Source organism: Sturnira hondurensis, unplaced genomic scaffold (assembly GCF_014824575.4).
Source record: "Sturnira hondurensis isolate 20B ecotype Veracruz unplaced genomic scaffold, ASM1482457v3 Scaffold0004386, whole genome shotgun sequence".
NCBI lineage: Eukaryota > Metazoa > Chordata > Mammalia > Chiroptera > Phyllostomidae > Sturnira > Sturnira hondurensis.
The window spans coordinates 374,825-401,034 of NW_028077017.1; the positions used below are offsets into that span (position 1 = coordinate 374,825).

At 48.1% G+C, this 26,210-nt stretch overlaps 1 protein-coding gene across 2 annotated transcripts; it reads right to left on the bottom strand.

Annotated features, from left to right (window-relative positions):
* Nucleotides 1-1,539: 1,539 nt before the first annotated feature.
* NLRP12 (NLR family pyrin domain containing 12) lies at nt 1,540-25,860 on the bottom strand. 2 transcript variants are annotated; one of them, XM_037045612.1, is made up of 10 exons: nt 25,572-25,860; nt 22,578-22,658; nt 17,139-18,846; nt 15,617-15,787; nt 12,843-13,013; nt 10,111-10,281; nt 8,027-8,197; nt 4,196-4,366; nt 2,631-2,801; nt 1,540-2,042 (listed from the first exon to the last, which is right to left on the bottom strand). In XM_037045612.1, the coding sequence occupies exons 1-10, from the start codon at nt 25,858-25,860 to the stop codon at nt 1,955-1,957; spliced, it is 3,192 nt and encodes a 1,063-aa protein (XP_036901507.1). In that variant the 3' UTR covers nt 1,540-1,954. The 2 variants fall into 2 exon arrangements, with proteins under 2 accessions (XP_036901507.1, XP_036901508.1); XM_037045613.1 differs by lacking the exon at nt 4,196-4,366.
* Nucleotides 25,861-26,210: the final 350 nt, after the last annotated feature.

Consider the following 26,210-nt stretch of genomic DNA (forward strand, 5'->3'; position numbering starts at 1 on the left):
TTGCAAAGCAATTCAGTGGGTAGGCTGGTGAAGCAGGGTTCACCAGCTTGACAGGATTCGGAGGAACCCATCGCTGGTACAGGGTTTTGTCCTTTGTATTGGGTTTTGTCCTTTCTACGTTGTATACTGGGCTTTTATAAAGCCACGATCTCACTAAAAGTTTAGATTTCACATCTTCCAAGGGCTGACCGGTGACCTGGGCATAGTGGACTCGGGAGGGTAAATGGAGTTCAAACCCTGACTTTCAAGGAAACGGGCACACCTGCTAAAGTCACAATCTACCACGCGGCATACTTAGAATTCCATTGCAGAGAATACTGGGCTGGGTGATGTGCCGGTGATAAGTGCACAGGCGAAATCAAAGACAGTTAAAACTGTGGAACGCGAGTTGTGGGTGATGAGTGGGTACTGCTAAAACTTAGTTGCTGCACTTCCTGGGAAACTAGCTGGGGATGTAAGTAATTGGGTAATTCAGCATCCTTTCCTAAATTGAAGATGTGTCATGAAAGCTACTGGGCCTTAATTCAGAATCCAAATAAGCTCAAATTCAGGGAGTTCCTCTTGCGGGTTTGCCCTGCAATCAGCAAACCAGAAAAGGTGTGATATGTATACACTTCCACCTGAAAGGATCTAACTCCCTGATATTTTTAATTCCCCCTCAAAATACTACCCACAGGTTTTGTTGGTAATCTAAAGATTAAAGTAGGTCAGGTTTCCCGGCTTCCCGAGTATAAGGCCCGCCATTGCCATTAAGTTTCAGAAGCAGCAGTTAAAGTGCCCTTGGAGGCCAAGTAATGCTAAGAGTCAAGGACTCCATTTCAACGCAGAGCTTTGGAAACTTACAAAAAAAGGTATTTTTAGAGGGGAAGAGAGGGAGACACATCAGGGTGGGGTTGCCTCTTTCGCACCCCCCACCAGGGGCCTGGCCTGCAACCCAGGCATGTGCCCCGACTGGGAATCGGCAACACTGTGGTTTACAGGCCGGCACTCGATCCACTGAGCTCCACTGAGCCGCGCCAGCCAGGGCAGAGTTTTGGAACTTTACATCTTTATTGATCTCCACGGGGGGTGATCAGAATTGGTTACTTCCGTTCCCAACTGTTCCTAGGTTCCAAAGTCACAAAATCGTCCATCTCTACCCTCTTCCTGCTTCCTAGGAAACGGGTCTTTTCGGTTAGGACTGACGCATGATCTGGTCCAACAATCCCTGACTTCGTCTGAAGTTCCCACATGATCTGGTCCAACAATCCCTGACTTCGTCTGAAGTTCCCAAGTGGAATCCCCCAAGAGTGAGCTTTGGGCTGATTTCATTCATGTCTTCACTCAAAGCCTAGTGTATGTTACTGGCCAGCCTGCAGCTGTCTCACTGGCAGGTGTCCGTCCAGCTGTGGGCCCACTGGCCACCAGTCAGGGGACAGAATCTTGGTTGAAAACCAGACTGCAAGGGACACTGGCGGGGCTCTTGGTACTGCATCCCAGGCTCAGCGGCTCTCCCAGGCGTCTAGAATCTCCACTGCACCATGGATCGTGGAGAACAGAGTTTCTCACCTTTGTCACAGTCTTCAGTTAAATACTGCAGGGGGCTGTCTTGTGTGATCCCTGGCTTCTCTCACTAGAGGCCATTAGTAGCTCCCCAACACCCCAGTGTCTCCTGATTATTTCCAAGGGTCCCCTGGGGTGGAAAGGGGGACCCTTTTCATCCCCCTCGGTTGGGAGGCTGGGCTCCAGATTCTGGAGCCCAGCCCTCAGTTCTCACAGCACCAACATTCTCAAAACTAGAGCTCCGAGCTCCATCGCACATTGATGACGGACCCCCCCAAGTGGAAGGGATTTATTATGCTTATGAATCTGTCTCCTAAGGAAATGCAGAGCCCGATCGGTATGTTGGTGAGCGGGTCCTGAGATGACCTTCCTCTGTCCAGTCTTGAAGAGCAGCGCCAGCAGACAGCAACGGTCAGCAGCCGATGTCCAGGTAAGGCTTGGTCCCACGGAGCGCTGCCAATCGCCTGTGCGTCATTTTATTCAGGTCCATGCCAAATAACCTGAGGGCACAGGGAGGGGACTGTTATCCCAGGCCACTGCCTCCACATTCGAATGAGATATCAAATCTATCATGAGTCTCGCCCTGTTGGAATCCAGTCATTTTCTAGGCCTTCATTTCAAACCGAATCCTCATGGGAAACCGGCTTACTCTACGCTGCACACCATGTTAAATCCCTCACCAGTGTTCACTCATTTAATTTGTGACCAATTATTCTCCTCATTTTTATAGTCTGGGGTATCGAAGCGCTAAGGGGTTGATCATTGGCAAAAATATTCACGAAGTTGGAAAGCGATGGGATTTGAGGCCAGGCAGAATCATTCCAGATTCTCACTGAGCTACCAGGCCTCATCGGACAGAGGAGGCAACGGCTCCGAGGAGAACTTCTCCCAGGTCACACAGCCACGAGAGGGTAAAAGTATCGCCCAAGGAACAAACAAAGTAGGGCCTCCTCTGTATTCCACACCAAGTGTCTATCCAAACTTGCGGCGTGGGCGGGGTGGGGGGGGGTGTTCAATTATTGACCTTTGCTCCTAGCTCTGAGGAGGCACAAATCACGCCTCCTCCAGAGCCTGGGACCTTCTCTCACCAAAGCACCTGGAGTGTGCAGCCAGGATGACTCAGTTGCTTGCATAACTGTCTGACGCCTGTGTTCCCCAGGGCGTTGTTGGTCAGATAAAGCTCCCTCAGGGTCTGGTTGACCTCCAGGGTGGCAGAAAGGTCCTCACAAGCTTTGGCTGTGAGGCCGCAGCTGTCCAGCCTGTCGAAGATGAAAAGTAGTTAAAGCAACAGGAACACCTACTTTTGGCAATTCTTATCTTCATAGAGAACCAGGGGGTAGGTTTTGGTTTTATTCATACTTTTAGATTTTATTTATTTAGTTTTAGAGAGGGGGAGGGAGGGAGAGAGGAGAAAAATATCCATGTGTGGTTGCTTCTTGCATGCCCTGCACTGGGGGCCTGGCCCGCAACCTAGGCACGTGCCCTGACTAGGAATCCAACTGGCGACCCTTTGGGTCTGCAGGCTGGCAGGACCCTCACTGAGCCACACCTGCCAGGGCTGGTTTTTTAAATGTTGATTTGAGAGAGAGAGAGAGGGAGAGAAACATGGATTTGTTGTTCCACTCACTGATGCAATGGTTGTTTCTTGTTTGTGCCCTGACTAGGGGTTGAACCTGTAGCTGTGGTGAATCAGGAAGATGCTCCAACCAGGTGGCATAAATGCCTTTTCAATGCATGCCATCACTATCTTCACCTGGACTGATTGGGTTCTACTCTGTTTCCTTGTAAATTCGTTTCCTAAAAACCACACCCTGCCCTGGCTGGTCTAGCTCAGTGGATTGAGTGTGGGCCTGCGAACCACACGATCAGGGCACATGCCCAGGTTGCAGGCCAGTTCCTAGCAGGGGACTCACGAGAGGCAACCATACACTGATATTTCTCTCCTTCTCTTCTTCCCTTCCCCTCTAAAGATAAATAAATAAAATCTTAAAAAAAAAACACACACCCTGCCTGGCCAGGTACCTCAATTTTGTATAGCGTCATCCTGGTAAACCAAGATTGTGGGTTTGATCCCGGTCAGGACACATACAAGAAATCAACCAATACATGCATAAATAAGTGAATCAACAAATCGATCTCTTTCTCAAATCAATCAATAATTTTTTAAGGTTTTACTATTTTTTTAAAAATAGATTTTATTTATTTATTTTTAGAGGGGAAGGGAAGGAGAGAAGGAGAGAAATATCAATGTATGGTTGCCTTTCGTGCGTCCCCTGCTGGGAACTGGCCTGAAACCCAGGCATGTGCCCTAACTGGGAATCGAACCTCGATCCTTTGTTTTGCAGGCCCACACTCAATCCACTGAGCTACACCAGCCAGGGCTTATTTTTTTTTAATATTTATTTTTAGAGAGGTGAAGGGAGGGAGAAAGAGAGGGAAAGAAACATCAATGTGTGGTTGCCTCTTGTGCACCCCCTACTGGGGACCAGGCCCACAACCCAGGCCTGTGCCCTGACTGGGAATCAAACTGGTGACCCTGTGGTTCTCAAGCTGGCACCCAATCCACTGAGCCACACCAGCCACGGCAAGAACGTGTTTTTTAAAGAAAAGAAAACACGAGGGCCAGCAACCGTCCTGCCTCTCAGCCACTCACCACAGTTTCTGGAGTCTGCAGGTGGGGTGTCGCAGCCCCTCACAGAGTAGCCGCATGCCTTGGTCTCCCAGGTCGTTGAAGCTCAGGTCCAGGTCCCGGAGGTGGCCGTTGTGCTGGAGCACAGCAGACAGACCCTCGCAGGCGGCAGAGCTGAGCCGGCAAATGGCCAACCTGGAAAGACAGAGTGCACAGGGCGGGGCTGACGCTTCTGGGGACGCGGGCTGCAGAAGGTTACGTGTGGGGTGTGGAGCTCAGTCCAGAAGGACTCCAGGTTTCCCCTTGAGGGAGAAAACAAGGCTGAGGAAGAAAGGAACCGGCCCGAAAGAAGAGGGAAGGGAGAGAGAAATAAGAAAGGCGAGCCTGGCTGGGTGGTCCAGTTGGTTGGAGCCTTGTCCCCTTGTGCATCAAAACATTGCAGGTTTGATTCCCGGTCAGGGCACAGACCTAGGATGCGGGTTCCATCCCTGGTTGAGAGGCAACCACCTGATATTTCTCTCTGTGTCTCTCTCTCTCTCTCTTCCTCCCTCCCTTCCTGTCCCTCTCCTTCTCTCCCTCCTTCCTCTCTCTTTCTAAAATTCAATTCAAAAAAACAAAAGAATTTAACCTGTTGTGTGTTTTTTTTTTAAAGGAATCGTCCTACCAGTAAGGCATGTAACAAACTATAGCAATTACAACAGCAAAAACTGGGAATAAAAACTGACACAGGGAAAGAACAGAGGGACACACGACACAAGAAAATGACTTACGATATAGCTGGTATTCCCAACCAGCAAGGAAAATATGGGTTCTTTATTAAATGGGGCTGCAAACATTGGAGAAAAAAAAAGAAACTCTTCCCCGTTTAACTATACTTACTAAGAAGAAACGGGGTATGTTTGGGACATGGCATTGGCAAAGGATTTCTTAGACATGTCACAAAAATGCACATCCTAGGACTGACTGTGTATGGGTTTGATTTTCAGATCTGTGGTTTCTTAAATATCTTAAATATGAATCCTTCGCTCACAGCATACTTTGGAAATATCTCCTCAGTAGGTCATCAATCTGGCAACTTGTCTGTGGTTTCTTTCATCAAACAAAAATGTTTGTGTTTTGCCCTGGCTGGTGTAGCTCAGTGGATTGAGCGCGGGCTGAGAACCAAAGGGTCTCTGGTTCAATTCCCAGTCAGGGCACATGCCTGGGTTGCAGGCCAGGTCCCCAGTGGGGGCCACGTGAGAGGCAGCCACACATCAGTGTTTCTCTCCCTCCTTTTCTTCCTCCCTTCCCCTCCTCACTCTAAAAATAAATAAAATCTTTTGAAAACTTAAAAAAAAAAAAGAATTATGTGCCCTGGCTGGTGTAGCTCAGTGGATTGAGCATGGGCCTGCAAACCAGAGTTTGCGGTTTGATTCCCAGTCAGGGTACATGCCTGGGTTGCAGGCCAGTTCCCAGGAGGGGACGCACGAGAGGCAACCATACATTGATGTTTCTCTCCTTCTCTCCTTCCCTTTCCCTCTAAAGATAAATAAAAATCTTTAAAAATTAAAAAAAAGAATTATGAATATCATATGTGCATCTGCAGTCCAAAAACAATGTTTAAAAGGTGCAGTAGAGGGAAGATGTGAAGAAATGGAGCTCAGATTTATTCTGAACGTTTAAACATAAAACAGCCACAGAAGCCACAATACAGCTCACTGTCTCAAGAGAAAAAAAGTTTCCGGAGTGAATAACATAAGATAATTGAGGATGCTATTATAGGAAAGGAAAAAAAAACCCTCCCCTTTGGGACTACAAAAAACATTATTTTTAAATAAACAGGCTTCCTGCATTTTCTCTCTCTCTTTTTTTTATATTTTTAAAGATTTTTATTTATTTATTTTTAGAGGGGAAGGGAAGGAGAGAAGGAGAGAAATATCAATGTATGGTTGCCTCTCATGTGCCCCCCACTGGAAACTGGCCGGCAACCCAGGCATGTGCTCTGACTGGGAATCGAACTCAGTGACCCTTTGCTTCACAGGCCCATGCTCAATCCACTGATCTACACCAGCCAGGGCTCTTTTATTTAAAAAAAAAAAATGGTTTGCAGGCTGGCACTCAATCCACTGAGCCACAGCAGCTAGGGCAACATACGTATATTTAAGCACCTCTGAGCCAGGTCTTATAACAGCCATTGGAACATAGACTGGACACAGCCCCTGAACTTTTGGAATACCACACTCCTATACACAATGACAAATTTGGTGAAAGGATGCTGAGGCAAAGCATAAGGTCAAATCACATCATAATGATACAGGGTGCAGCCAGGAGGGGTCCCAGAAAAGATTTGGAATGGTGTCCAGAACTCAGAGTGTACAGGAATATTGGAGAGACGCATAAGATGTCCTCACTTGTTCCCCCAACAGGTGTGAGTTGGGGGAAGGGACACATAGACCAGGAACATGCAGGGCTGTTTTGTACAGCCACAGCCCTGCAGCTAATCCATGGCCTGGTCATTTAACATATCTATAACCTTTGGCAGGTCACTTGGATATGTTCAATGGCTGTGACCAGGCTTGGAGCTAGGGGAATGAAGTCACTTCCCCCCAAGATGTAACTGGGGGGCAGATCCCCTGAGTTACAGCGCCTGCATGGGAGCTTGGAGGAGATTGGCTCTAGGACATGGGACCACACCTGCCCAGACTAACAATGGCAGCCCAGTAAACTTGTAATAATACAGAAATACTGGCAGGTGTAACTGATCGTGGGAGGAGTCGGAAATAGGGGTACAGAGGAAGATGGGCGTGGGGATTTAAACCCAGACACGGCAGCCATTAGAGAGAGACACGTGGTTTCAGCAGAGTTAGGACCCCCTCTTCTAGTCATGAAAGAGAGAGCCATGTGGTTTTGCCAGAGTTAGGACCCCCTCTTTCCCAGGTGAAAGGGAAAACCACGCAGCTTTGCCAGAATGGAGATCTCTGCGGCCAGGTGAAGAAGAAAGACACGTGCTTTTGGTGGAGTGCGGACCCCTGCAGCTTTGGTAGAAGAGGCCCACGCGGCTTTGGGGCGCTCCCTTTGGCCGAGTGGCGGGGAAAGCAGGAGAGACTTTGACTGGAACTTGGTACAAAGAACTCTTGCCAGTGGAAGGTGCCGCATGACTTTGGATTAATTGGAGATCCTGCCTGGACAGGCAACACAGCCAGTGACCTGAAAAACGGACCTGTGCTCTTTTTCTGATTTACAGTACCCGGAGTTGGGACAGTGGGAGAAGGGAGCGCTGTGTGTGTGTGTGTGTGTGTGTGTGTGTGTGTAGGTGTATACCCTTAAAGACTTTAATATTTTAATGAAGGCATTAGGCCTGAATAGCATTAAATAAACATTTCGTTTCCTTTTCACAAATCTCTGGCATTGAGAGATGTCTTTCTAATTGGCGGCGGACAGAAGAGCCCAGTAGATATTAGTATACCGTCCTTGGGAGGGGCCTCTGTTTTCTGAAGCAGTTTTTGGCATCCCTCAGTGGGCCAAGTAGTGCCCCCCCCCGGCCCCGACCCTTGTTCAGTAACAATTAACACTAGGAACCGAGACCTTATTAAGGGGCTGGGAAAAATGTCCATGGGAAAGAAGCATCCATTTTGAGTCCCAACAGATAAAACAGATGTTATTGGGGTAAATCTGGGGACAGCAGAGCTGAAAGGAATTCCAGGGAGAAAGGGCAGCTGGTGCAAAGGCCCCATGGCAGAAAAATCTCTGAAAGGAGACGGAGTTGCAGCTGGAAGTTAGGAGAAGAGGGGAGGGAGCTTGGCCCCAGGGAGTCCAGGTAAAGGGGCAAGGGGTGTGAACTCAGATTCCTGTGATGGCGAGTAAAGAGGGACTCACCGCAGAGTCTGGAGTCTGCACCGGGGATGCCTGAGGCCCTCACACAGCAATAGCACCCCGGGGTCCCCCAGGTCATTCAGGCTCAGGTCCAGCTCCAGCAGGCTCTGGTTCACACTGAGGGCAGAGGCCAGGTCACCGCAGGCTGCAGCAGTGAGATGACAAATCTTTAACCTGTTCAACACATATTTTACAAAGTGGGCAGAGGCCTGGAGAAATAGACAATTTCTCCAAAGGGAGATACACAAATAACCCCAGATCTCATGGGAAGAAGCTACACACCCCTAATCATTAGGGAAGTGCAAATCAAAACCAGGATGAGATACCACCTGATATCCATTAATGGCTATGATTAAAAAAGAAAAAGGACAAAACAAACAAACAAAAAAGCGTATAAGCAAGAACGGCTGGTGAGGATGTGGAGAAACTGGAAGCTCTGCGTACTGTTTGTGGGGATGTACAATGGTACAGACACTGTGAAAACCAATATGGCAGTTCCTCTAAAAACTAAAAATAACCATGTGTTTATCAGTTCCACTTCTGGGGACCTACCCAAAAGAACTGAAAGCAGGGGCTCCACGACATACTTGCACACCCCTGTTCCGAGCAGCGCTTTTCAAAATAGCCCAAAGGTGGAAGCAACCCAAATGTCCGTGGATGGGGAGAATGAACAGATACACAAAGTATTACACATACACGCAATGAATATATAACCTAACGTTTACCATCCTAACCATTTTAATGTGTTCCGTCTGGTGGTGCGAAGCACACTCACATTGGTGTGCAAGAATCAACACTGTCCATCTCCAGAACTTTTCATTATCCCTAACAGGGACTCTGTCCCCATGAGACTACAATTCCCCATCCCATCCCCTCCTGCCTGGACCCCTGGCAACCTCTGTTATTTCTTTCTCTATGGATTAGAATATTCTAGGTACTCCAGATAAGTGGAATTGTATCATCTTTTTTTTTTCAATTACTGATGTTGAGAGAGAGAGAGGAAGAGAGAGTAGGAGAGGGGAACATTGATGTGTTGTTCCACTTACTGATGCACTCATTGGATGATTCTTTTTTTTTTTTAAGATTNCTCTGTCCCCATGAGACTACAATTCCCCATCCCATCCCCTCCTGCCTGGACCCCTGGCAACCTCTGTTATTTCTTTCTCTCTGGATTAGAATATTCTAGGTACTCCAGATAAGTGGAATCGTATCATCTTTTTTTTTTCAATTACTGATGTTGAGAGAGAGAGAGGAAGAGAGAGTAGGAGAGGGGAACATTGATGTGTTGTTCCACTTACTGATGCACTCATTGGATGATTCTTTTTTTTTTTTAAGATTTTATTTATTTATCTTTAGAAGGGAAGGGAAGGAGAGAGGGAGAGAAATATCAATGCATGGTTGCCTCTTGTGCGCCCCCTGCTGGGGGCTGCATCCCCTGCTGGGAACTGGCCTGCAACCCAGGCATGTGCCCTGGCTGGGAATCGAACTGCGATCCTCTGGTTCACAGGCCCGCGCTCAATCCACTGACCTACACCAGCCAGGGCTGGATGAGTCTTGTATGTGTCCTGACCAGGGATCGAACCCAAAACCTTGGCATATTGGGGTGATGGCCTGATCAACTGAGTTACCCAGCCAAGGTGTATAATTGTTTTTTTTTTTTTGACTGACATTTCATTTAAGCTTAATGTCTTCCAGGTTCATCCACGCTGTAGTAGGTATCAATTTCGTTCCTTTTTTTTCAGGCTGAATGATATTCTATTGTATGCATATACCACATTTTGTTTATCCATTCACCCCGATGGAATTTTCTTTCTACCTTTTGGCTACTGTACATAATGCTACTATGAACATGGATGGACAAAGAGGGCCCCAGGAGCCCTGGCCGGGTAGCTCAGTTGGTTAGAGCATTTGTCCAGATACGCCAAGGTTACAGGTTTGATCCCCCGTCAGGGCATGTGCAAAAATCAACCAATGAATGCATACACAAGTGGAACAACAAAGCAATGTTTCTCTCTCTCCCAAATCAATAAAGTAAAAAATAAAATACAAAATTAAAAAAAAAAAGAGGGCCCCACAAAGGTACTCACCACAGTATCCGCAGCCTGCAGATCGGGTGCCTCAAGCCTTCACACAGCAGGCTCAGACCTGCATCCTCCAGCGCATTTCCCGTCAGATCCAGCTCCACCAGGTGTCGGCTGGTGCCGAGCACAGAGGCCATCTCCCGGCATGCCCCAGCCTCTAGCTGACACTTCCTCAACCTCGGGAGGAAAGAAACGTTGGCCAGGGCGCCATCTTGCCTTCCTGCCTCCTCATGGCTCACCCCTTGGCCCTTAGTTACCCAGCACGAGCCCACCCATGTCACTAAAGCTACAGAGATTTGATGCCACTGTGTTCATTCAGGAGGGTCCTATCTTGTCAGACAGGCAAGCAATGACAAGGCAGTGCAGCGTGACCATTCAGGATGGGGTCTCTAGAGCCCTGTGACCTGTGTCTGCTTCCAGAACCACCACCCACTAACCCTGTGACCTCAAGCAAGTTTTCCTCAAGTCTCAGATTTGGATTTCCTGTGATGCTGAGGCTCAGTAAGAGCCCTGGCTGGTGTAGCTCAGTGGACTGAGCGAGGGCCTGCGAACCAGACGATCGCGGTGTGATTCCCAGTCAGGGCACATGCCTGGGTTGCAGGCCAGTTCCCAGCAGGGGACGCACAAAAGGCAACCATACATTGATATTTCTCTCCCTCTCTCCTTCCCTTCTCCTCTAAAGATAAATAAATAAAATCTTTAAAAAAATAGTTCCCATTATAGCATCATCCTGATACATGAAAGCTGTGGGTTTGTTCCCATCAGGGCATATACAAGTATCAACCACTGAATGCATAAGTAAGTGGAACAGCGAATTGATGTCTCTGTTTCTCTCTCTCACTCCAATTCTATTTCTAAAATCAATTTAAAAAATGGTGCTGACCTCCTAGGGCTGTTGCAAGGATTACTGAAGGTGGAGGGAGTGGAGCCAGGCATGGCTCACAGACGGAGGGGTCACCTAACTCAGCAAACAGGGGGTGCAGTCAGGAGAGGCTTTCTGGAGACTTTGACCTGGTTGTCCAGGGCGAAGTAGGAGTTCAATAGAGGAACAGAATGGCGGGGGCTGTCAGATAATAGAAAATATACACAGTGATCTCTGCCCACCTCAGTTCCTGACACCGAGCTCCTACAATCTCTCGTAATTTCCTAAGTGATAAGATACTAGGAACATCTTTTGTTCTGATACGTGGTCTTTGACCCTGGCGCTTGACAGAATTCCTAAATCGCTTGGAATCTCCCAGGTGATAACAGTGTCTTTTGTTCTACCGAGGTGGCTCGGTGGGTGGGCTCCTGGACAGGAGCCGGGCACCCCAAAGACGAAGCTGTGATTAGAAGCTTGGAATTCCATCCCCATCCTCCAGAGAGGGGAGGCAGATTGAAAACGGAGTTACTGCTCAGTCCTGTCTCCGTGATGAAGGCTTCATAAAATCCTGCTGGTATGGGGCTCGGAGAACTCCCAGGCTGGTGAACAAACACATCCACAAGAGGAGAGTAATGCCCCCCCCAACTCCATGGGACCGAAACTCTTGCACTTGGGATCCTCCCAGACCTGGCACTATGTATTATCTGTATACTTCATTGTTTTTTAAGATTTTATTTATTTATAGAGAAAGGGGAAGGGAGAGAGAAAGGGAGGGAAACATCGATGTGTGGTTGCCTCTCATGCACCCCCAGCTGGAGACCTGGCCTGCTGTAACCCAGGCCCGTGTCATGACTGGGAATCGAACCAGCGACCCTTTGATCTGCAGGCCGGCACTCAAGCCACTGGGCCACACCAGCCAGGGCTTGTCTGTACCCTTTATACACATCCTTTAATAAAGTGACAGATGTGTTTCTCCGAGGTCTGTGAGCTGCTCTAGCAAATTAATCGAACCCAAGGAGGGGGTCATGGCAACCTCCAATTTATAGTCAATTGGTCAGAAGCACGGGTGACAATGGGAGCTTTTGACGGACCCCTGAAGTGAGGGCAGTCTTACGGCCCTGAACTCTTGTCGGATCTGACGCTGTCTCCAGGTAGACAGTGTCAGAATTGATTTCAATCGTAGGGCAACCAGCTGGCATCCCAGAGAAGTGCTTGGTAGTGGTGGGGATGGAGGGGGGTGCGGGAACTCTCCACACATTTGGTGACTGGGAGTGTTCAAAGCAAAGTGGTCTGTGTGAGTAGCAAAGAGCACACACAGGTGGGCACCTGGGTGGTTTTTCTAGCTGGGCGGCATTGCAGGAAAGGGGCAACCATGCAGGGGTGTCCAACCTGTGGCTCAGGGTGCCCGTGAACTTGGCCCAATGCAAAACCTTAAATGGACGTAAAACATTGTGAGATTGTGTGTGTGTGTGTGTGTGTGTGTGTGAGATTATGCGTTGCAATGTATTTGATGTGTGGCCCAAGACAACTCCTCTTCTTCCAGTGTGGCCCAGAGACGCCAAAAAGTTGGACAGCCCTGGAAGGGTCTTGGTGCAGGGATAGCTGGGGTTCTGACTCCCCAGCATGGGTGTGGGTTCTGGGTGCGCAAGTGGCCCCGGGGACGGACTCCTCACCGCGTGGAAACAGTGGGAGACAGAGGAAACCAGAAAGAAGATCTCTGAAGTGCAGAGAGTCCAGGGCATGGGTCTAAGTTCATGGGTCAAAGAGCAGCCCTAATTTCGAGGCAGAGACTTGGGGACCATCAGTGTTTGGGGAGATCTTTCAAGCCTGGGAGGCCTTGCCGATCCAGAGCTTGTTCCCAGGGGTGGGGACTCACTGGATCATCTGCAGCCTGCATTTGGGGTGGCGGAGCCCCTCACAGAGCAGCTTCACTCCCCGCAGTCCGAGGTTGTTGCTGCTGAGGTCCATCCTTATCAAATTCTTATTGGCGGTCAGAGCTGCTGCGAGGTCCTGGCAGGCAGAGCTGGGAACCTGGCAACTCTTCAGCCTGGGAGGGAAAGGAGAGAAAAGAGCCAGGTCATTCCCTCTGTGGTCCTTCTCTGCGCCTTGTCCCTTATTCTTTCTCTCCCTCCTTCCTTTAGGTGTATTCTTCCCTTTTTTCTTTTTTTTATTTTAAAGATTTTATTTATCTTTAGAGGGGAAGGGAAGGAGAGAGGGAGAGAAATATCAGTGTGTGGATGCCTCTAGTGCGCCCCCTACTGGGGACGTGGCCTAGCCTGCAACCCAGGCATGTGCCCTGACTGGGAATCGAATCTCTATCCTCTGGTTTGCAGGCCCGTGCTCAACCCACTGAGCTACACCAGCCAGGGCTCCTATTCTTTCCTTTTTCTGAAACCAAAGATAGGAGATTAGTGGATGTCAGGGGGGTGGGAGTAGGGTGGGGAGGGAGATTGGAACTAGGGGGTAAGGTGTTCCTTCTTGGTCTGATGAAAATGTTCTGCAATTAGATCATGGTGATGTTTTGCCCAATTTGGGGCAATATACTTAAAAAAAGAAATATCAATGAGTTGCCTGATATGGAAACTATAGCTCAATTTAAAAAAGTAAAAGCAACAAAAATAATATAAAGTGCTTTTGGTGCTTTGCAGCCAAGGAAATACTTTCACAGAGGTTGCCCTAAAGAGAGGAATCCAAGACCCCTCACATCTGTTCTGTTCCACTTTTTTCTTTCTCCATCAGTAGGAGAAGAAGAAGGTACCACGTCCTGAGCAGATCTCAAGGTGCTCGCCGAACCACATCTGTTGGTTGGCAGGGCCACCATGCCTTAAAGGCATAACATAAAATGTACCTTATTTAAGTGTATAGTTCAATGGCATTAAGTGTATTCACATTGTTGTGCAACCATCCCCATCATCCATCTCCAGAACTTTTTTTCTTTTTAAAGGCTTTATTTATTTACTTTTAGAGGAGAAGGAAGGGAGAAAGAGAGGAAGAGAAACATCAATGTGTGGTTGCCTCCTGCATGCCCCCAACTGGGGACCTGGCCCGCAACCCGGGCATGTGTCCCGACTGGGAATCGAACCAGTGACCCTTTGGTTCGCAGGCCAGCCCTCAATCCACTGAGCCACACCAGCCAGGGCTCTAGAACTTTTTTCATTATCCTCATGCCTCATGAACTCCATGCCTCATTTCTTCCAGCCCCTGACAATCACCATTCTACTTTCTAGCCCTATGGATTTGCCTCTTCTTTGACATTTCCACTGTGTATTCGTGGCAACCTTGCTGAAGGTTAGTTTGATTTATATGCATGGGTTTATTTCTGGGTTCTCTATTCTGTTCTATTGGTCTATATATCTTTTTTTTAATGCCAATATCATGCTGTTTGAATTATTGTTATTTTGTCATATAGTTTGAAATCAGGAGGTGTGATGAGAGATAGGAAGCCTGGAAAGGAGGAGATAAAAATAAGAAAAGTAAAAAATAATTTTAAGCCCTGGCTGGCGTAGCTCAGTGGATTGAGCATGGGCCTGTGAAGCAAAGGGTCGCCGGTTCGATTCCTAGTCAGGGCACAAGCCTGGGTTGCAGGCCAGGTTCCCCAGAGGGGGACACATGAGAGGCAACCACACATTCATGTTTCTTTCCCATTCTTTCTCCTTCCCTTCCCCTCTCTCTAAAAATAAATAAATAAAATATTTAAAAAAACAATAATAATTTTGGCTGAACTCATATAGATCCTCATTTGTCATGGGCTAAACTGTGCCCTCCACAATATTCACAGGTTGAAGTCTTAACCCCTGTATCCCGGACTACAACTGACTTTGAAGATAAGGGTCTTTAAAGAGGTGATTCAGTTCAAATGAGGTCATTAGAATGAGACCTAGTCCAATATGACTGATGTCTTCATAAGAAGAGATTAGGACATAAGACACATACAAAAGGAAGGCCATGAGAGAACACAGGGAAAGACAGCCACCTAGAAGCCAAGGAGAGAGAGACCTCAGGAGAAATCAACCCCGTCAACACCTTGATCTTGGACGTCCAGCCTTGAGAATTGTGAGCCCTGGCTGGTGTGGCTCAGTGGATTTGAGTGCCAGCCTGCAAAACAAGGCATTGCCGGGTCAATTTCTGTTCAGGGCACACGCCTGGGTTGCAGCCAGGTCCCTGGTGGCGGGTATGTGACAGGTAACCAATGAATGTTTCTCTTGAACATTAATGTTCCTCTCCCTCTCTTTCTCCTTCCTTTCCCTTCTCTCTAGAGAAAAAAAAAAAAGATGAAGAAGAATGGTGAGAAATACGTTTCTGTTGTTTAAGTCACCCAGACACCCAGACTGTGGCACTTTGTAACGGCAGCCAGAGCCAAGTAACACACCATCAAGTATTCGTTCCTGACTTTTTATTGATTGATCGATTTTTTTTTTTCAGAGAGAAACATTGATTTGTCGTCTCACTTATTCATGCATTCATTGGTTGATTTTTGTATATGCCCTGACCAGGGATTGAACCCACAACTCTGACATAGTGGGATGATGTTCTAACCAACTGAACTACCAGGCCAAAGCATCTGTGTTCTTTCTGTGTGTTCCTTCTGGCTGAGCCCCATGCAAAGGTGTGGGGGGACCATCTGAGGCTCCCAGACCAACCTAGACTCACCTCAGGTTCTGAAGCTTGCAGCGGGGGTGTCTGAGGCCTTGACACAGCAGCTTCACGCCCCGGCTCCCCAGGGCGTTCTGGTACAAAGCCAGCTCGACCATATTTGGGTTGGTGCTCAGAGCAGTGGCCAGCTGTTCACTGTAGCCATCTGGCAAAATGTTCCTCTCGGGTCTGCGTGCAGGAACAACAGGTCAAGTCCAGTTTTCCCAGCGGTTTTACGATGCTTATGTTTGGCACTTGGTTAACACGTCACAATTTATAAAGCATTCTCGCTTCATTTTGATTTATCCTGGGCGTGACCCTGTATTTCTTGCCCAAGTTCACATAGCTGGCAAGTAATCGTGAGCAGACTTAAACTCGTGGACTAGGGATGGGGAGATGGATTTCACTTTAAAGATAATTTTTTATATTGAGGAAACATTGCTTAATAACATTATATAAGGTTCAGGTGTACAACATTATAATTCAAAATCTGCGTATTCTATTGCATCACCACCAAAAGTCTAGGTTCCATCGTCACCACATACTCGACACGATTCACTCGTTTCACCCTCCTCCCCACCCCCTTCCCCTCTGGTGGCCGCCATACTGTTGTCTGTATCTATGAGTTCGTTTTTGTCATTTGTTGCCTTTTTCCTTTATATTCCACATGAGTGAAATCATATGGCTTTTGTCTTTTATATCTAACTTATTTCCTTAGCAGAATACCCTTAAGATCCATCCATGTTGTCACACATGGCACTACACCACCATTTTTATGGCTGAGGAGTATTCCATTATATATATACCACCTCTTTTTTTATTAGAGGGGAAGGGAAGGAGAGACGGAGAGAAACATCAGTGCATGGTTGCCTCTCGTAGGCCCCCTGCTGGGAACTGCATCCCCTGCTGGGAACTGGCCTGCAACCCAGGCATGTGCCCTGACTGGGAATCGAACCGCGATCGTGTGGTTCGCAGGCCCATGCTCAATCCATTGAGCTACACCAGCCAGGGCGAGGGATAGATAATATTTATTGATTGAATATATTCTATCTGACATGTGCTCCAGCCTAGTACTCATGAATATTGTTGAAGAGGAGGAAACCAGCCTGGACACTATGGACGTCTGGTGGCCCGTTCTGTGTTGTGGGGCTGTCCTGTGCGTCGTAGGATGTTTTTGCAACATCCATGCTCTCCACTTGGTGGAAAGGGGTGCAAGTAGCACCCTTCCCATTTCCCCAAATCATGACAACCAAGTATTTTTCCAAATACTGCCAAGTATGTCCTTGGCCCTGGCCAAGGAGCTCAGTTGCAGCATCGTCCAGATACACCCATGCTCAGTTGTGCGTGAGTTTGACCCTTGGTCCACGCACATACGAGAAGCAACCAATAAATGCATAAATAAATGCAACAACAAATCAAAGCTTCTCTCTCCCTCCCGCACCTCCAAAAAAGTATTTTCTTGGATGGGAGCAAAATCACCCCCAGCTGAGGACATGGTTAGGAGCTTGAGTGGAATCAGCAAGCCCCAGCAAGTACTTACGATTGTGCCACTAACGTCTGGGACCCTGAAGTCCTTCTCTCCTCCTCCTCCTCCTCCTGGTCGGTGCTGTAGGTGGCCCCATGGAGGTATAGCTCCAGGGTGTTCCTGCAGTTCTTCGCACAGAAGGACGAGACCATATGCTCCATCTTGGTGGCCATGTTGCTGACCACCACCACTTGGAAGTGGCTCAGAGCCTGTTGGATGAATTCCTCCTCTTGGATCTCATAGAGACAGCTGAGGAACTCCAGGGAGCCCCGCTGCAGGGTGCAGTCCTCGCTCAGGGCTTTGCTTTGGATCCACTCCATCAGCTCCACCTTGATGCGAGGCGACACCTTCCAGCAAAGACTCTTCTCCAGGTAGCTCCGCGTCTCCTCATTCAGGAGTCCAAACAGGAAACGCACCGTGAGCGCCAAGAAGCTCCTCTCCGAAAACCCATACTCTGCCAACAGCCTCCTCAGGTTCTGATCTGGGCTGGACCCGCTGTCCCCGTCATCCAGGATGTAGTACATGGCCGCGAAGAACTCCTGGAAGCTCAGGTGGATGAAGCTGTAGAACTTCTCACAGTTGATGTCCTTCTGAAAGATGTTCATGTTGAGGAAGGAGGAGACGTCCGCCCCATCCAGGCCGTGCTTCCGCAGGTCCTCCTCCTCAAATAGGATCTTCTGGTTCCAGAGGCCATCGGCGGCCAAAGAGCACAGCCCTCTCTGGTTGGGCGGGGCTTGGAGGGTTGGGGACCCGGGCTTGGGTTGCATCAGACTCAGGAGGTACAGCATGTACACGGCTGTGGTGGTCCTGGACGTCTGTCTTAGAAGCCCCCCACCCTCCAACTGCTGCTTGAGGCACGTGCAGACGACCCAGCACACCAAGGGGACGAAGCACAGAGCGAAGAGCGGCTCATTGTCCCTCACGAAGCTGAAGGCTTGGCCGGCCTGCTCCGTGTTGTGGAAGTACTTGTAGAAATACTCCTTTCTTTCCGCCTGGGAGAAGCCCAGGATCTCCACGTGCCTGGGATGCTCCAGCCAGCGGTGGAGCTTCTCCAAAGCCGTGGGCCTGGTGGTGATCAGCAAAGACAACTCTGGTAGCAGCTTCTTCCGAATGAGGCTGCTCAGGAGAACCTCCGTGGGCCGTTTCTCCTCCCAGCAGAGGCACCAGGGGCCCTGAGGGTCGTGGAACGAGGGTTTGAGCTCGTCGAAGCCATCGATGATGAAAAGGAGACGCTCGGGCACGCGGAGCAGCTCCCGGAGGGGTGCGCTGGGCTTGGGCCAGCAACTCGACACGAGGTCTTGCACGCTCCGCTCAGGGGCGCTCTGGTTCATCTCTCTGCAGTTGATGTAGAAGAGGTAGTCAAACCTGCCTTGGAACAGCCTCCCGTCGGCCCAGTCAAGCATCACCTTGTGGGCCAGCATGGACTTGCCCATGCCCGCGGCTCCCTGCAGGACCACGGTGCGCGGAGGCTCAGGGCGCTCCTCGTCTGGCTCGAAGAGGGTCTCCATCTGGATGAAGCTGGCCTGGTGTCCTGCGGTTCTCGCGAGCCTCCGGCCTGTGTCCAGGAGCTTCTGCTGGGTCCACACGGGATTGGAGTGCTCCTGTACCAGGAGGAGCCGCGTGTACCGGTGGCTGAGGTTGACGCATTCTCCCAGACGCGCGTTGCGGTCTTCCATCAGCCGGAACTTTCTGCGCACGTAGTCCCTGTAGGTCTGCCCGGGATCTGAAGGAGAGTAAAGGAGGCTTTGTGGAGGCCTCATCAGCAACCTTTCGGGGAATTCACGGGTTAAAGCACAGCAGATTCTAAGTGCCTCCTTGCTCTGCGATATCTTTGAAACAGCTTTCTAATTTTTCTTTTTCTTTTTTTAAATGGATGTTTAGGAAGAGAGAAAAGAAGAGAGAAACATCGATTTGTGGTTCCACTTATTTATGCATTCAATGGTTGGTTCTTGCATGTGCCCTGACTGGGGATCCAGCCAAAATCTTGGCGTAGTGTGGACGCTCTAACCAACTGAGCTACCTGGCTACAGGTGGACCAGTTTTCTGCCTGTCTTGGTTCTCACGGAGCCTGAGAGCCTTGGTACTTCCCTTCCAGTGGGAAGCAAAGGCCTTAACATAGAAAGTGTTTATACAGGGCGCTTCATTCCTGCTACTCAGAGGATGGTCCAGAGGCTAGCAATGTGACCATCTCTGTTGAGGCGGAGGCCCTCCCCCCGCCCGGCCCCCATGCCCCATGAGCTCTGGAAGAATGCGTCAACCTGGGTCACCTGGTAGAAGGAGACACTAAGCCCCATCTTCTTGGGAAGCCCCACTTCCCACCTGCCGAATTAGAAACGGTATTTCCAACAAGATCGGTATTTCCAACAAGATCGCTGCGTGATTTGCCTGCTCATTCAAGTTTAGGAAAGCGGTGATCCCAAGTTTTTCGTGCCTCCTTGGCAACAAGGGGGATGACTATCTACAATGGAGAATTTAGCCCCTCTAGAAATGCTTTGCTCACTTCTCTTTGGTAAAGCCTGCTTGGTATAGATGTCAGTGAGTAGCCTAGGACAGTGATTCTTCTTCAGGTGACGATTGCGTGCCCTCTAAGGGACATTGGGCAAGGTCTGGAGATAATTTTGGTTGTCACAACCGGGGGTTGCTACTGCCATCTAGTGGATAAAAGCTCGGGATGCTGCTCAACATCCGGTAACGCCCAGGGCCGCCCCACCCCCACAACAAAGAAGGATCCCGCCCAAAGTGTCTGAGGGCCAACCCTGACCAGGAAAAGAATGTGATTGATTCCTTTGTGTTCAGATGTCACCAGGGGCCCATTATATCTACCCAGGGGAAGGTAAAAAAAAAGATCTGAATGTGACTCCTGCATTCTCTCAAACCCCATGCATCCGCTGTTTTAACTGTGGTAAACTATACGTAACATACAACTTACCGGTTCAATAAATGTTCAGGTGTTCAGTTCAGGGGCATGGCGTGCATTCACAGTGTTGTGCACCATTAGCATTGTCCTTTTCCAGAACTCGTCCATGTTTTAACAGAAACTTGGTACCCATTAAAAGCTGGCTAATTATTTCTCCCCCACCCCCCAAGCCCTTGCCAGCAGCCATTCTACTTTTTTTTTTCTTTTTAAAAAAGATTTTAATGATTTATTTTTAGAAGGAAAGGGAGGGAGAAAAAGAGGGAGAGAAACATCAGTGTGTAATTGCCTCTTGCACGCCCCCCTCTGGGGACCTGGCCCACCACCCAGGGACGTGCCCTGGACTGGGAATCAAACCAACAACCCTTTGGTTTACAGGCCGGCACTCAATCCACTGAGTTACACCAGCCAGGACTCATTCTACTTTCCATCTCTATGAATTTGATGACTTTACGTACCTCATATAGTGGAATTATACAATTCTTTTTCTGTTTGACTCATTTCACTTAGCATAATGCTTTTAAAGTTCATCGATATTGCAATAAGCATCAGAGTTTCATTCCATTTTAAGGCTGAGTAATATTCCCTTGTATGTAAATATATATACATATCATTTTTATCTATTCATGTTTATCTATTCATCTGTTCATAAAGTTATCTTAGTAGCTCTCAATGTGTTCTAGCAAACTATATTAAAACTCTTAGGTTTATGAAGTCCATCAAGTGTACTGTTCTTTTGATACCCTCTCACGTAGAAAACATTTCAAATGAAGCAAAGATAATTGTGAGAGCCATGTTTGAATTTTGTACAAGTCTTACACTCTTTTCTTATAGAGAAAGGGTTCTTATTTTGAGACACGGGGACATTAAAAAAATAGAGAAGTTTAAAATAAAGATGAGAACAAGAATGAAGAACATGTCGCCCTGGATGGTGTAGCTCAGTGGACTGAGCGCGGGCCTGCGAACCAAACAACCTCGGTTCGATTCCCAGTCAGGGCACATGCCTGGGTTGCAGGCCAGTTCCCAGCAAGGGACACACGAGAGGCAACTATACATTGATATTTCTCTCCCTCTCTCCTTCCCTTCCCCTCTAAAGGTAAATAAATAAAATCTTTAAAAAAAGAATGAAGGACATGTGGTATGCTGGATGAATTTAAACAGCCTTTAAAGCCCTGGCCAGTGTGGCTCAGTCGAGTCACGTCATCCTGAAAACTGAAAGGTCTTGGGTTCGATTCCTCATCAGGGCACATGCCTAGGTTGTGGGTTAGGTCTCCAGTAAGAAAGACAACCAATCAACTGATGTTTCTCTCCCCGCCCCCTTCTCTTCCCCTCTCAAATAAAAAATATATAATAAATGTAAAATAAATAAATAAAAATAAATGCCCTTGAAAGAGTGTTCAGGATTGTATGTCCTTGTTGGGGGGGTTGCTATCTACCCAACAGCCTGCGCTCCTATTTCTTCCTTGCTGACACTCCTGAGTCTATTTGGGTAGTGAGTGTTGACCCCTTGATTCCAGTAAATGCTGTCCCTTCAGAATTTCCAGGGGATGCAGGTTGGTTTTGTTAAACCAGCCAAGAGTAATCTCATTCCCCTTGGTCACTGGCTGGTCTGAGTTGGCCATGTGTCCAGCCCTGACCAAGAGTTACACAGGTAAAAAAAAAAAAAAAAAACACTAGGGAGAAGATGTTTATTGGAATAATTTCACCCCTAGCTAAAATAACAACCTATTGAGGAAGAAAGCCTTTTGCCTCCTTTTGTTGTCCCTACTAAGAATTCTTTTATTTTTAATTTTTTTTTTAGATTTTATTTGACTAAATAAATAAATAAATAAATTTTATTTTAAAAAATAAAGAGGGAGAGAAGGAAAGGAAGGAGAAAGAAGGACAGAACCATTGACTAGTTGTCTCCTGCACACCCCCAACTGAGGACCTGGCCCAAAGCCCAGGCACGCGCCCTGACTGTGACTTGAACCAGCAACTTTTGGGTTTGCAGGCCAATGCTTAATCCACTGAGCCATACCAGCCAGGGCAAGAATTCTTTTTTTTTTTTAAGATTTTATTTATTTATCTTTAGAGGGGAAGGGAAGGAGGGAAGGACAGAAGGAGAGAAATATCAATGTGTGGTTGCCTCTCGTGGGTCCCCTGCTGGGAACTGGCCTGCAACCCAGGCATGTGCCCTGACTGGGAATCGAACCGCGATCCTTTGGTTCACAGGCCCACGCTCAATCCACTGAGCTACACCAGCCAGGGCAAAAATTCTTTTGTATGAGCCGGTTTGGCCATCATCTTGCAACCACGAGATGATAAGTCTTGGAACAAAAGGCCAACATAACAGAGGTTGGTAAAATTAAAATACAGAAAAAAGTGGGGGCTTTGATGGTCTCATTAATCCATCACATGAATTAATTACAGCCACCCACTCTACAACTTCTTGTTATGTGCAAACATGAAACAAATGCCTGTTTTTGTTTCTCTTATTCTCAGTTGGATAGTTTGATGTTCCCCAGTGCATTCTAACAGGTATGAGACTCATGGCTCACCTTTTCTTGGAGTTGCAGGAAAGACTTCCAGAGAACATGCCGACTGGCTGTCGAGCGAGGACGGGCCACCAGGTGGAGTATCTGGAGGAGAAATTGGGGAGATCAGCTGGCACGTATCTGGCTAGATCTCAGTAACATTAGCTAATATTACCTGAAATGGTCTGTGTGACAACTGCTTGCCCACTCACCCCCCGAACGTTCAGCCATCACCTCGTATTCACTGTTGTTGAAAACATTTGTTCTTCATAACCCACTTTCCTTCCTGGGTACCCGTCATGGTGATTGGTACCTTCCTCATTCCATTCATCTTCTCAGACAGGAAGTTCCAAGTCAGCTTGAATTCCTCCCTCCCCTTCAGCTCTTGGTCATGTCTCATCCATCATCCATCCACCCACCCACCCACCCCTCCACTCATTGATCCATCCATTGGATTGATCCATCTATCCATTCATCCACCTGTCCTTCCTTCTATCTATCTTCCTTCTACCTTTCCATCTATCCATTCATCCATCCATCCACGCACCCATCTACCAGTCCATCAATTCATCCATTCATTCATCCACCCACTTATCCATCCATTAATCCATGCATTCATCCACTCATCCGTACATTGATCCATCAACCCATCCTTCCACCTTTCCACCCATCTATCCATTCATCCAACAAATATACACATATCAAGCACCAGGTATTTTTCTAGGCATTGGATAGATAACAAAACACAAGGTCTCTGCTCCACGGACCTCACATTTTCATGGCACGGAGAGTTCAGTGCACAGAAAATAAGCACCAATATAACTTCAGATAGTTTCATCACAATTTCTAAAAAGTAATTCTTGATATTACAGCTAAAAAAAGACCTCAGAGACGTTCTACCTTGGTGTTTCCTGAAGCATGGAAACAACCTATTTCCACATGCAGACTCCTGGTACCCAGACCTGCCGCCTCAGAATCCCTGGTGTGGGTCTTTGACGCCACATTCACAACAAGGTGTCCAGATGCCTCAAAGCTAGATTAAAACACATGAGAACCACTGATCTAGTCCAATCCCCCTTGTCTTACAAGTGAGGAAACAGAAGCAAAGACAGGTACTTGATTCTCCAACATCCCACAGCCAGAACAGAGCCAAGCTGACATCTGATCCCCTTTGGACCATGGGCCCACCTCCTGGTGAATGAAAAGGACACAGTTTGGAGGAGGAGTCACACTAAATAGTTTCCAGGTGTTAGTGGTGGGGAGAGGTTTGGGAGGGATGGGGAGAAGAGAGGGATTTTATACTTGTATATTGTTTGAATTTCTTAAAATAAGTATGTAAAACATCTATGAGTAAATACAGTTCTGGAGAACCAGCCCTGACCGGGCAGCTCAGTTGGTTAGAGTGCCATTTGGATGCACCGAGGTTATGTTTTCTATTCCCAGTCAGCACATACAAGAATCGACCAGCCCTGGCTGGTGTAGCTCAGTGGATTGAGCGAGAGCCTGTGAACCAGACGATCTCGGTTCGATTCCCAGTCAGGGCACATGCCTGGGTTGCAGGCCAGTTCCCCCGCAGGGGCCAGTTCCCAGCAGGGGGTGCACGAGAAGCAACCATACATTGATGTTTCTCTTCCTCTCTCCCTCCCTTCCCCTCTAAAGATAAATAAATAAAATATTAAAAAAAAAGAATCAACCAATGGATGTATGGAACAACAAAACTGATGTCTCTTTCTCTCACTCCTTTCTTCTCTGTCTCTAAAATCAATAAATTTAAAAAAATTAAAAATAAAGTTCAACAGTCCTGGCTGGTGTAGCCCAGTGGTTGATCATGGGCCTACGAACCAAAGGGTCACTGGTTCGATTCCCAGTCAGGGCACATGCCTGGGCTACAGGCCAGGTCCCCAGTAGGGGGCGCGCCAGAGGCAACCACACATTGATATTTCTCTTCCTCTCTCCTTCCCTTTCCCTCTAAAGATAAATGAATAAAATCTTTAAAAAAATAATAAAATAAAATAAATACAATCTTTTAAAAATACAGTTGAACAGAATCACATATGAAGAACTTTATGCTGATTATTTTCTTACCTTATTGCTGATAGCACTCTGATTTTCATTTATGTCCCTAAGCAAAACTGTGACCCAATCTCTTATTTCCCAAGTCCAATGCATCTCAATGTTCTCCAAGAATAAGGGCAAGAATTCACGTAAGACCATAAATGATAAGGCCTTCACAGGTTATCTTTTAAGTACGTGATTATATTTATGCTGTACACCTGACACTATGCTGTTCACCTGAGACTAATACAACATAATATGGATGGAAACTGTAGTTGAAAAATAAAAATTAAATGAAGGTTCTCCTTTCCCATTCCATATTTCCAGCTTAAGACATCCTGTTGACCCTGGCTGGTGTGGCTCAGTAGACTGAGCACCAGCCTGCGAACCAAAGGGTCACAGGTTTGATTCCCAGTCAGGGCTCATGCCTGGGTTGCTGGCCAGGTCCTCGGGGTGGGGGGCACTTTTGAAGCCACCACACACTGATGTCTCTCTCTCTTTCTTCCTCCCTTCCCCTTTAAAACTAAATACATAAACCCTTTTTAAAAAAGCAGCATAATAATATCTAACACGGTGTTTAAACAATGAATATGTTGATATGCTATTACACCCAGTTGTTACCTTATTATAGGAGAGAACCAATGTGCTATTACATTGTGATGATCTTCCAGGGCAGAAAATATGACGAAAGAAACAGGAGCGCTAAGGAAGCCCACAGGTGAGGTCCCCGAGCTGCCCAGAAGGAGGGAGGAGGGGTCAGAACAGAGCAGAGAAGGCAGTGCCTCCAAGGTGCTGATGGATGTGTAAGAAGAAAAAGGGGGGTGGTCCCGCCAGAACGCGGCAGGAATAAAGGCCAAGCCAGGGGATCCGTCCGAGCCCAGGTCTTGTGAGCTCAGCGATTATCAGGAAGGAGAAGGAACGGGTGGGTTGCAGCCTTGGGGGTCCCATTCCCCACCTCCTTACCCCTCACCAGGTCTTCTCTCCGTCCTCTCTCCCACAGGTCCTTCCTGTTGATCCGATCAAAGAGGCTGAGAGCCAGCAGCCAGGCCTCCCCGATCCCACAGTGGGTCACCAGCAGCCGGGCCATCTCCAGAGGACCCGCGCTCTCCATTCGCCCCCAGGGAATCCTGCCCTCCTCCGCTTCCGTCCCCGTCCCCAGGTAAAACTTGAACTTCTTCAGTTCCACAGCCTCCAGTTCTTCCAAGTAGGCAGACAGGCGACAGAGGCCATCCCTGACCGTGGTCTGGGGCATGAGAGCAGCGTGACCCCTGAAGGAGAGCGCCGCCGGCGCCTAGGATGTTTTCTACACACAGGACAGGCAGCTCCCAGGGGCCCACCCGGCCCTCGCGCGCAGCGCAGGAATGAGAGACAGAGAAGCCCTGCTGTTGAAATACCACTTCCTCCGCGTGGAGTTCCCGCCGGTCCTGCCCCACGGGCCAAGGGGTGCTCGTGGAGGAAAAGAGGAAGTGGGGGAGGGATGAGGAAATCGCTGGAGTGAGAAAGACCTCCACTTGGCTGGCTCCCTTGGCCAGTCACTCTATTGCCTTTGTCCTGGCTGCTGTTTTTCCTGTCTCACTAGCGTGTGTGGTCGACTGGACCATC